The following is a 12892-nucleotide window of genomic DNA, read 5'->3' as shown; positions in this document are numbered from 1 at the left end:
CCTTCCTTCCTTCCTTCCTTTCTTTCTTTTCTTTTTTTTTTCTTTTCTTTTCTTTCAAGCTCTGTGAATAAAACCTGGATAATGTACAGAAGAAACTGGATGGTCTTGTTCTTATATTTAAACAGAGGATTTCTTATTGACATTTGCATAGTAAAGAGGTAAAGTGTCTTAAGTGGCTATTTTACAGTAATTTCTAATAAGATTTACAAAAACAAACAGATGTACTGAGAATATCCATTTGTGTAATTTAATGATGACATAAGAATGGGCTTGGATTTGATCTGTGAATACAGAATCCAGAGGTACAGTTAGCCCTATGGATCAGGGTTATTCTCAGTGGGCCGAAACCCATGACTTTAGTTTCCCCTTAAGTCTCTTAACTCCTAATTCTTGGTGTTAAGAGAGGTGGGGCTAGGGGTGGGAACTTCAAAAAAAAACCCGCTGCACTCCCATGTTTATTGCAACACTATTCACAATAGCCAAGATATGGAAACAACCTAAGTGTCCATCAACAGATGCATGGATAAACAAGATGTCATTTATATATTAATATATGCGTGTATATTATATATACATATACATACATGTATGTAGCATATGTAATATATTCATTACATGCATATACACATACATGTGTATGTATATACATATACATGTGTGGATGTGGGTGTATATATACACATATATTAATATATAATGGGATATTATTCAGCCATAAGAAAGGAAATCCTGCCATTTACAAACACATGATGGATCTTGAAGGCATTATGCTAAGTGAAATAGCCAAAGAAAGAAAAACAAATACTGCATGGTTATCACATGTGGAATCTTAAAAAAGGGAAAAAATTCAAACTCATAAGAAAAAAGTAGGAATGTGGTTGTCAGGGGCTAGAGGATGGAGGAAATGGAGAACAAACTTTTAGCTATAAGATGAATAAGGTCTGAGAATCTAATGTAAAACATGGTAATGACAGTTGATAACACTGTATTATATAATTAAAATTTGCAGAGTAGAACTTCAGTGTTCTCATCCCCCCCAAAAAAAGATAAATATGAAATGATAGATGTGTTAATTAATTAGATGGTGGGAATCAAGTGAAAACAATGACAAAAACATCAAAAACAAATATATATATTTTTATATATGGTAGTTAAGGGGTGTGTGTGTGTGTGTGTGTGTGTGTAGTAGTTAACATGTCATCAGAAACACACTACTTCACAGACATTCAAAAGAGATTCTGTCCCTACAGGATGGAATACTTTATTCTGCAGTGTCAAGAGACCAGTTTACTTCTGCCCCCACCTTCCGCCACCATATATCTTGGAGAAACTGTGTGCTTAAAGCCATCCCCTTGCCTCTCACAAGGTCCATTCTGTGCCACGGTGATGGGGTGGTTTAAAGGCAAGAATTTACTACATTAAGAAAGTGTGCAGATTCTATGAACCAAGCAATTCTGCATTCTGCTACCTACCTTAGGAAATGCTCACAACACATTACAGGGAGGCATTGCTTATGACAGCAAAAGACGTTTAAATTTAAAAAAAAAAAGATTATGACATACACTTAGAGCAGCACCATATTTATAAAACTTGTAAAATTAATTCTTCCAAACAAAGAGAACTAGGTAATAATTTGGGCCCATGATGTAGGGGATGAAGATAAAGGGCTTTTCTGAACCTTAGTTCTAATTCTCTTTCACAGTGACTATTATGGAATATTCTGCAGCAAGGTGTAAAGTGTACCATTGAAAACCTGTAGCCCTTACTTAGGCTACAATTGCATGTCATATATAAAATTCTTATGTACCTCATTATTTGAAGATTTGGGGGAATTTCTTCAAAATGACAATAAGCTCAGTGAGATGTGACTACCCAAATATGGTAGAATGTTCTCACAGGCAAGAATTTAGACCAAGAGAGAGGAGTCCCTTTCTACTGTTTGCTGCTGAAACCATTTCTAAGTCGTATTTGATTCTGAATACCATACTTTAGTTGGGACATTGACATACTGGAGTGTATTTTCAAATCATCCTGATAGTGAGGGAATCTGAAGCCATGTCACATGATGCAGGAGTAAAAAAAGAAAAGAAAATTCCTGTAGTGAAGGAGAAAACATCTCCAAAGAACATTATGTGGGAGATTCTTCTGTATGTTTCACAAGACAAGAACCAGGGCTGAGGTTACACAAGCATAGATTCAGTCAGGGAAATGTTGGAAAAGACCCAGATCTGAAAGCAGGAGAACCAGACTACTTTGTGACTAGCCATGTGACCTTGGGGAAAGTCATTTACATTCTTAAATGCAGTGTTGTCCAATAAAACTTTCTGCAACAATAGAAATATTCCGTATTTTTGCTGTACAAAACAGTAGCCACTTACCACAGGTATTTTATTCAGCACTTGAAATGTGGCTAGTGTGAGTTAGGGACTGAATTTTAAAATTTGATTAATATAAATTTAAGTAGCTAGATGTGGTATAGTATTTGAAAGGTATGGCTCTAAACCTTAATTTCCTCCTCTCTGAAATGGGAATAATAATAGTTATCAAATTGTTGACCTAAGGTTAACATAATTATATATGTGACCTCTGAAAAACTGTGCGGTCTTACAACACAGGTGTTAATTTTGTTGACAATTATTTTGCTATTATTGTCTTATCCTCAAGAGTTCCTAACATTTGAAATTAAAAAAAAAAAAAAAAAAGTGGAATCAGCAGCTGAGAAAGTAGAGTTTCCCAAGTCCGGTTTTCAAGTATAGGTTCGAGACAGATATTAGAGAAAGGACAAAACACCCTGGAGAGTTGGGCTAAATCCAACACATCCTTCAAGTGCCTGTGTAGACCTTTTTCAGGAGGTTCTCCCTGCCTCCCCCTGGCTGAATTAATGACCCTCCTTTAGCATTACCAGGACAATATTCACACTGTGTTGTATACAACGGTGTTTACTCAACTGTGTCTGAGAGCTGGTGCCTCTTAATAACAGTGTCGTTCACGGTTGTGTTCTCTGTTTAGTTAACTGCCGGGCACATAGTAGGTCCTCAATAAGTACTTGCGTGATTAACTTACCATCTACTCTTGAGGGTATGATTCCCTGTTAATAATTAACTATTAAATTTGTAGGAAACATTAATACAGTTCTTTGTGGACGAAGTGGATGAATACCGGCCCCAGTAGCGGCGCGATTGAATATCCTTGGTGTCAAGAGGCCCGCCAGAGATGACCTCTCTTTCTTTCGTCCTTTTTCTCCCTGCGGTCTTCAGGGTGTAGAAGACCTCGCGGTTACGACAGTCAGCGCCTTGGTGGTGATGAGCGGGATGCGAGAGAACTACATTTCCCAGCGACTCTGATGCGCGCGCCTCTGCCTGTGTGCGCTGGGGGAGAGAGCATCAGGCGCTGGCTCCCTGCAGAGCGCTCGTCGCCCGCTGGAGCCTTTGCCAGGGGATGAGGTGGGAGGCGCTAGAAACCACTTAACTACAGCCAACCACCCTATGCAGCACTCGCTCGCTCCCCCCGCCAGCGGAAGCGCCCGCGGAGCACAATGCAGCACTGAGGCAGCGCCGCGGTGGAGGCTGCAGCGCCACGGCCGCCGCAGCATCGACCGAAGCTGGGAGGGGGCGGCCCAGGCGAGCCGGGGGCGCCAGGCGACGGAGCTGGACTGGCTGCTCAGGCATGAGGAGCTGAGCGTCTCCAGCGAGGCGGGCTGAGGGCAGCACCATGCAGGTAGCGGCTGCGTCCGTGCCCTTGTTGCTGCTCTGCGTCCTGGGGACCTGCCCCCAGGCGCGCTGCAGCCGGGCAGGTAAGTTCACTACCTTCTAAGGCTTAGGGACGTACCATTTGCCGGGAATCTCTGCAGCCCTCAAGCGCATTGCAAAGGGGCATCCCCATTTCCGAGTGCGCGGGGAGATTTTTTTTTGGAAGGGTAGTGAGAAGTGGAGCAAAAATACGTGTGGGGGCGCGCGGATGCATTAGAAGCCTTTGGTCAAATGCTTGTTTTTCTTTTGAAGAAGAGACATGCGGAGGATGGGAAAGGGGTACTCTCCTTCTGGGCCCCGATCGTGGGTGCCCTCAGAAGAGCTGGTCCAAGGCTCTCTGGCGGGTGTCTGCGTCCTTCCCAGATGGGGTCCAGGAGGGAGGGGGCGGTGGAATTTTCAGAGGGGAGGGGTCGCACCGCAGGACTGATGAGTGTGTGTCAGGGTCATTATTTTCTTCATTTCTCCCCATTCCCTCCTTCTCCCCTTTCTGTCTGCAGGAGACGCCTCGTTGACGGAGCTGGAGAGGAGGAACGAAAACCGCTTCCTGGAGCGCCAGAGCATCGTGCCGCTCCGGCTCATCTACAGCTCTAGCGGGGAAGACGAAACTGGGCACGACGCGCTGAACACTCGGGTGCGGGGCTACCCAGGCGGAGCTCAGGTGAGAGGCGTGGTCCGGAGAGGGTGGTCCTCTGCACAACCCGGCCCACCCACGACTCTGCGTTTGCTTTCGGTTGCCCTGGAGATGCAGTGTCTTAGGTGAAAAGAACGCAATCCTAATGCTAGTCCTGCAGAGTGCTCCCTGTGCAAAAAGAACGAAAGGGGGACAAAACCCCGAACCATCCACAGGCTAGGGACTTGGTTCGAGAGGAGTTTGTGCGGGTTGCCTCCAGCAGTGCCACAACTGAGCAAAAGGGCGGAGACCCTCTCACCTCTTTCAAAGAAAAGCAAAATTATGTATGGACAAGAAGGGATATAATATCTGGGCAGAATCTGAGTCATTGTGTGGTTGTTTTAATGCTCAAAGAGAAGACTTTATAAGTGATTTAAACCATAAGTGATACTGTTAGAAAATTGAAAAAACAAACCTATACATCCCTAACTAAACTCAAACCATAAAAGTAAGCTAAACTGCACCGTCCTTCGCTCACTCACTATGTGGGCATCAGAGACGTGCTCGTTCACCTGCACTTTCCAGAAAAGACATCCCTCTCCTCGCTTTCTTCGTTGGTAGCAGCCCGCTTGGTGTAATTAGGGCAATGTTATTTATTGGGCATTTGTAAATTATGTTTCTTAAAAAAAATCTTAAGTTTTATCAGTTACCTGTATTTAGATCAATATCACACATCCACAGTTATGCTTGAAAATTATTTTGAATTAATTGGTTAATTTCAGTAAATATTCGGGGCTCTGTAAACATTTTTGTGCATTTACATATATCAGTTTGGCAACCAGTTCACCTACCTGTAAGTGCATATTAAGATAGAATTTGTTCATATAGCTGAAAATTTGTTAACTGAAGCAAACTTATAACTTACCTGTATGTGTAAAATATGTAAAACTAGAAAATATTATTTAAGTTTGTATTTGTAACCAAATGTTAAAATTTTAATATAAGCAAGGATTTAATATAAAGGGCTACAGTAATAGTCATCAAAGTTAGACTATTATAGTAAAAAAATCTAATATGCCAAGACTTGAATGCAAAATTCCTTTCTTTGAATTGTTTCATAAATATCTATTTTCCTTTTTCATTTTAACTTGTTTCCATAGTAAAACTGAAAAAGCAGGGGGTACTGTTATTTTTCAATACATTAGAATTATTTCTGTGGAGGAATAAATTTCAAATACATGCAGAGTAGAATATTGTAGTGAACCTCAAGCTTCAACAATTAGCAACTCATATTAATTACCAATTAATCAACTCAATTACCAGTTTTGTTGTACCTATATCCTACCTAGTTACTTCCCCTTTTTATATTATTTTGAAGCAAAACATATTATTTTATTTAAAAATGTTCACTATTCATACCTAAGATAAGGATTCTTTAAAAAATATAACCATATTTTATCTTAATATATATCATAAATATATATTAAGTATATAAATATGTTAAAGTGTATAAATCTATTAAATAGATATAAATATAATACATGTATATTTAAGCTTATTTGATTCAGGAACCAAATGATATGTTTTGACTGTAATTAGTGGGATTTTGTTGTTTGTTTTTTAAGTCTCTTTAATGCAGTCCCCGCCACCCTCACCTCCCCCCGCCATTTCTTTGTTTTTCCTTGCAATTTATTCACTGAGACATGGGTCTTTCATCCCATAGCGTTTCCTACAGTGTTAATTTTTGCTGATATAACCAGTGCTTTAAAACAAATCCCAAAGACTTTCTCAGAGAGGAAGCGAGACAGAAGGAAGTAGAGATGCAGAAAAAGAAAACTGCAGGATTGAATCTGGAAATGCTGAGTCTCTGCCTTGTACTAGTAATGTCTGCAGGTACCTCTGCCACTTTTGGAAAACGGGCCAGTCATCCTTTTCTCCTCGTTTATGGAGCTCTACTTCTGCAGTTCTTTGGTTCCTAGGCGTCTCTACTTGGAGCAGAAGACACCTTGGGCCCTGCAGTTTCTGCTTTCTACAGCAATAAACCTCACAATTGGGAAGAATGACTCTGGCTTTTGGTGAGGTGTGAATGAATTGGTAGGATTTAGGTTAAACAGCATGAATTGATTATTTATTCAAGTCACAAATGAAAGTGAAGATACTGCCTTGTCATCGAAGTAATCATTACAGGAAATTATCTCAGTGCCTGGCACATAGTCAAGTCCACACAGTCCATCTGGGTGGGTTCATGATCTCCTGGGGAGCCTTTGCAGCTTACTATGCTCCTTCAGCTGATACCAGAACTGACGAGACAGTGCTTTAAAGACCTACTCGCCATTTGCCAACTTTTCCTACAATTGGGAAACTAAGGTGTTTTCCTGCATTTTGGCATTTCTAGTTTCCTTATGAGCTGTAATTTGACCTGAAAACATAAATCATTTTTACAGGGGTGGGCAGAAGTAGGTTTACAGTTGTGAGTGTGCGAAACACAGAGTTTATTCTGGTATTATTATTTAATTATTGTATTATTTGTATTACAACTGTAAATCTACTTTTGCCCACCCATATATATGGCTCTTGTTATTTCTTCGGTAATTAAATAGATACAATTTATAGCATCTTAGCTACCCATAGATATTTTTTAGTACATTTCTTTCCACTTCAGAGATAAAATTAGGATGATTTTACCGTCACCTAACAAAACATATACTTATTTATTGGTTTGTTTATTTAAGGGCATTGATTTTTTAAAAAATATTTATTTATTTATTTTTAGGGAGAGAGGAAGGGTGGGAGAAAGAGAGGGAGAGAAACATTTATATGCAAGAGAAACAACTTCATTCCATCAGTTGCCTCTCACACACCCCCAACCAGGGACCTGGCTCAATGTGCCCGGACTGGGAATTGAATCACCGACCCTTTTCGTTTAGGGGACAATGCCCAATCCACTGAGACACACCAGTAAGGGCTAAAGGCATATATTTACTTGAGCTTCTGTTACCAATCTTTGTATAAGGACCTGGGGATTTAAAGAGAAAAGACAGAGTTTTAGCCTTCAAAGGATTTACAGAGAAGTGGGAAGATGGGTGGGTGAAGAAACGGTTACATTCTGTCCATCTGTGTGATTTTCTGGAGATGATCACAGAAAGCTGTGGAAGTAGGGAAAACCTATTATTTAACCCAGGTCAGCAGTCAGGATAGACTCTGGGGGAGGTGCAGTGTGAGCTGTGTTTTGAGAGTAAGTAGGAATTGGCTAGATTAAAGAGGACAGGAATATCAAAACCAAGGGGCAGCAAGTACATAGGCATGTGGGAGTCGGGACACATTTTTGTTAACCCCTAATAGTTAGGATTGAGGGGAGACATGAGACAAAATGAGAAAGCACAGAGATGCTGCAGCACCTTCATGATTTGCCGAGGAATTTGGACTTTGTCCTAAAGGAAATCTAAGGATTTAATAAGGAGAGTTAATTGACCAGATTTATGTTTTTTGTAGGATAATCTTACTTGTTAGAAATGAATAGTTTTAATCTCAAAGAGTAAGTGAATGGGGTTGTTTATTTTAATTCATAAGTAAATGCCAATTCACCACCTACTCATTACGCTTCATAAGAACTTATTTTCTAAGTAGACTGAAAATATTGTATAAATGAATGACTATGCTGGGCATATTGTAAACATTATATGAGTTTTTCTTAAATGACAAACTCCCTCAGACTACGTGATTACTATTTAGTAGTTCTGTGACATCACTTTAATGCAAAAATGGTGCCCTCCTTACCTGAGGTTAACACCTTCCCAGGAGTAAGTTATAAATTACTCAAGTTTACATAACTAAGTGGAATCTAACATTGCTAGAGATGGGAGAGGCCTTAAATGTCATCTAAACTAATCCAGGAATTACTTCTCTCCTGGTAAGATCAAGCCATGACCCAGAGTAAGGAAACCAGCCACGTATTATTTGATGTTTCAGAAAGCTCACAAGAACTGTGATGGTATAACGCACCTTAATTTTACTCTTACTATGCCTTTCTTTCAGTTTTTACCACTAAATGAAACAGAACATATATTTTTTTTTAGTTCTGTGGAAATACTGGCAATTTGGTGTGAAATTATAATTCTGTTGATATGAGTCCATATTGCAAAAGAATTCTTTAGTACATGAGCAGTTACTTGAATGCATACTTTATATGCATCCCAAGTGGTATGATCAGCTCATACTGAAAGCTTATTATGCCAGAAAGTCCTAGAAATGATCATCAGTGACTTCCTATTTGATTGTGGGTCACTTGTTATCCTCCAGGTTGTCTACCTAGTCTGAAGTAATTTCAGTCATGCAAAGTAGCACTCGGAACTATAATATTCAAAAATTTCAGGGTCCTTCTTCTGACTTGAAATTATTTGTGCTGAAGCAATTGTATGTTTGCAGATAAAAGGACACAGCATATTTTTAACTAGACACCCATATGGGCAAGATATCACCTGAGTCTTACTGATGATTTGATACTGATAATCATGAAACTGCTATTTTTAAGAATAAGCACCTTAATGGTTACTCATTTTTTTTGCCTGATACATGGTCAATTTCTGTAGCATTGAAGATAGGTTATTTGGTGATTTATTTTTGTGTAGTCACCCCATAAATTTTCAATAATTTGTTTTTCACTCAGTGATTACATTTCTCTACTAATAGCAGAATTTCTTTTTGTTTGAAGTCTTTGTTGTCAGTGAAGAGATAGGCTACTTATTTCTCTGTCTCTTTCCCTGAAAAGTGTTATAGCTTCTTGAGTTAGTCATTCAGGTGCCAAGAACATAGACCTCTGATTTGTCATAGTTTTGGGTATCGGTAATGAATGGGGAAAGTGCAGGATGGCAGCAAGATGGCAAGCAGTAGGAGTGCTCCACATTTATGATTATATTTATACATATGGCGAAGCATGGATGAGCTGTACTTAAAATTGTGCTGTTTCACTTGGGAGCACTGAGTCAGCTTGATGGTAAATTGTTTGCAGTACTGCTTCCCTGGCGGAAAAGGGCTCCTAGGAATTACAGTTTCAGAAGTATTTTGCAAGGATAGCACAAACCTTGTTTTTCTTAATGTGCATTTGTTAAACCTAAGTAGCTCAATATTGATAAACTTTTGCTACCAATCAAAACTTGGTTCTGCTGCTAGAAATAGGAAGGAGGCATTTCCTAATGCACTTTTATTCTCCTACCAACTTTCTTATCAATTAAATCGTTAAAACAAAATGAAATTCAGGATTGTAGGAATTTCCCTCAAGTCTTCTTTTTACTCTTTGAGTCCCCAATTTGTAAATATTTCTTTTGAGCATCTTTGAAATTCTGCCTAATGATTTTATTGTGCACAAAAAGAACCTGTCTTTCATAGGTTCTTTATACCTACACATGGAAAATTATAAATTAGTCTAAAGAGCTTATGGGTTGATAAATTTTTTTTTTTAGTTTTATTTGCTTTCTTATGTTTCAAAGAATGCCAAGTGTTCTATAATTTTTAATGATCAGATACCTCTCTAAAAGTCCATGGAGTGAGGCCTGCTTTCTTGTCATAAAACCCTGAGAGAAGGAATCTGAAAGGTTTGTAGTGCTCAGTAGCTCTCATGGGGCTGAAGTAGGGCCACATTTATCATTATGTGTCATTGATAAGCCCTAAAGGGAAATCAGATACGAGAAGTTGGGAAAGCTGAAGAAGAGGAACCTTGAGGAGAATAGTGAGCAGGAGGAAGGAAAGAGGAATCAGAAAAAGAAAAAAATACTTACAATAGTGTTATCATATATGTTCTAGTATATACTAAAATATTTAATCTGCAGTAACTTGTTACTTTTTATATGCCAGATGGTTTTTGAGTACTCGATGTACATAAACTCATTGCATATTTACAAGAATTATATAACAGTAAAAACTAGTCAGCTGCAAAATCACAAAGCTGAAAGGTAGCTGAGAGGCAACTTGAACTCAGGCACTTCAGCTCTACTGCACTGCTTGTGTGTTTAACCACAGCCATGTTTATTAGCACTTACGTTCATTTCTAGAAATGGGTATAATTTCTCCTTCCATCTCAGATATTCTTCTAAGCACATGGAAATATCTGAGTCCATTATCTAAATGGCAGCAGAGAATATCTGCACCCTGAGAATTTGTTGGAGTTTAATCTGCCAGAAATTCACTTAAAAGAAACTAATTATGGAGAAGTATCTTCTGTTCCTCAATAGGGTCCTCGCCTCACTTCTAGAGATCCTGGATATGGATATTGTAAAAAGTCTCCCCAGTGGATTCCAGTTGTATCTAGGGTTGAGGAGCTCTGTGTATTAAGATTTGAGATGGTTTTTTATTTTATTTTTCCCTTTAATCTCTTTGGATTTTAGAGTTTGGTGTCTTCTCAGTCACTTCCTCGACCTCTTTAATCATGTACCAGGGTTTGTCTAATGGATATTTTGAAGGATGTTGTAAGAAATATTCCTGAGAAACCAGTTACAGCATTAATCAAAGTCTTGCAGAACATCACATGTGATGTCTCATCAGGACCAAGAGGAGAGATTTGCCTTGTAACTGTGTTTCCTTCTTTGAGTTGGATGCCAAAAATTTAGAGACAAATTGTGGCCTCTGCAAAGTGAAAGTCACAGCATGAATTTTCATAGCTTCATAACTTGCTCATCAGTATGCTCCTTCTCATAATCCCCATTTCAGCTCAAAAGTCATCTGAAATATTTCTCGATTTTTTAGATTTTATCAGTCTTGAAAGTCAGATCTGTGCACATTTTCATATGCATGTTGTACTTTGATTAAAATAGGTATTCAAAATAAAAGAAAAGTAATCTTGGAGAACTTTTGTCCAGTTTTCAAAAGTAGTCACTCCCCACCCCCTCTTTATTACATCACATTACTCTATTATCTTGTAGGACTTGTTAGCATTTGACATTCTTTTTAATGGTTGATATGTTTATTGTCTTTCTTCCAGTATGCCATGACTAGAATGTAAAATATGAGAATAGTGACCTTGTCTTTTTATTCATGATACATCTCCATTGCCTGGCACTGAGTAGGTGTTTAATAAATATTTATTGAACTAATAAATTTTCTCTCTTTTCCAGTTTCCTCATCTACTTAAAAAATTGATTTTATCTTGTAACTGTCCACATAACCAACCTGAACTGCTTTTTGGAACAAGGCAGAGTTCTACATGAATAAATGCATGAATAATTTTAGATTTTTAAAATAATGAGTTCATAACCCCTTTTGATAATTACAATTATTTTACATACAATTAAATAGAGTTCAGTGTGCTGTATTTGTGAAAATATAAATACTTCTGGTTGCCAGGGGGTGAGAGGACATTGGGGACTGGGTGAAAAGATGAAGGGACTAAGAAGTATAAATTGCTGGTGACAGAATAGTCACAGAAATGTAAATTACAGCAAAGGGAATACATACAGGCAATAATATTGTAATAATTATGTATAGTGCCAGGTGGGTACTTGAAATATTGGGAGAACCACTTCGTAAAGTATATGATTATCTGACCACTATGCTGCATACCTGAAGCTAATACCAAGTAATACTGAATGTAAACTGTAATTGAAAAATAAAATTAAAATTAAAAATTAAAATATATAAATACTTCATATATAAAACCTGATTTTAGACATGTAGGTGTTTTTTACTTCTGATGTAGTCATTTGTTTTCTCCAGTATAGACTATTATACGTAACTTCATCTTAAAAATAAAATTAAAAAAATTCTTTATTCTAATCCAGAAATATCAGCAGTTATAACTGAAAAGAAAGAGAATAATAACTTAATTCCTTACCCGCCCCACTCCCCATCCCTGCCCTATAATCTGTCTGTTGTTTTTATTGAAGAAAATTTTCAGAATCATATTCATCAGCAAGGGTAGAGCAATATTTTTCTTCTTCTTTTTAAAAATTAATTTTGTACCAGGAGATTTTTATCACTTAGCAGTAGCTGCCCTTTTGTTGCATTTTTTATCCCAAGTAAAGAACATTAGTCAAGTCTTTGAAGATGGGAAATTGACGATGCTTTCCCAGACAGGCCTCAAGGGCTCATATTTGGCAAGTGGCTTTAAATTTTTCTACCCAAGGCAGAACTGGTTGACAGTTTTTCTTTTTCCTTCTAATTTTTATTGAATTTATTGGGGTGACATTAGTTAATAAAATCATATAGGTTTCAAGTGTACAATTTTATGTCATCTGTATATTGTGTATTCACCATCCAAAGTCAAGTCTCTTTCTGTCACCATTTAGCCCTTTACCCTCTCCTACCTCCCCACCACCTTTCCCTTTGGTAATCACCATACTGCTTTCTGTTGGCTGACAGTTGTCTCAGACCACTTATTCTCCTTGCCACTGGCCTCATGTCTCTGACCTTGCCGTTTAGTTTGGTTGCTTTCTTATTTAATTAATTAATTAACTAACTAATTAATTAGCCTTTTAAGTAGGCTTGTTTGGGAGAAACTGCCTTCATTTCCTTCACTAGTGAGGTCAGGATATTGGGGTCAGGC

The 12892-nt window shown here is 38.2% G+C and overlaps 1 protein-coding gene across 7 annotated transcripts in view; it reads left to right on the top strand.

The window, feature by feature from the left end:
- Positions 1–3540: 3540 nt before the first annotated feature.
- The window catches only part of ADAM22 (ADAM metallopeptidase domain 22), a 233881-nt gene continuing 224529 nt past the window's right edge, over positions 3541–12892 (top strand). For all 7 annotated transcript variants that reach the window (XM_090287268.1, XM_090287267.1, XM_090287265.1 and 4 more), the window contains exons 1-2: positions 3541–3793; positions 4247–4407. In XM_090287268.1, the coding sequence (XP_090143394.1) occupies positions 3712–3793; positions 4247–4407 (243 nt within the window). In that variant the 5' untranslated portion in view covers positions 3541–3711. The remainder of the gene's footprint in view (positions 3794–4246; positions 4408–12892) is intronic.

This window comes from Furipterus horrens, unplaced genomic scaffold (assembly GCF_987537825.1).
Source record: "Furipterus horrens unplaced genomic scaffold, mFurHor1.1.pri manual_scaffold_9, whole genome shotgun sequence".
NCBI lineage: Eukaryota > Metazoa > Chordata > Mammalia > Chiroptera > Furipteridae > Furipterus > Furipterus horrens.
Note: the sequence above shows the minus strand (reverse complement) of the source record. Positions and strands in the feature narration are given on the sequence as shown.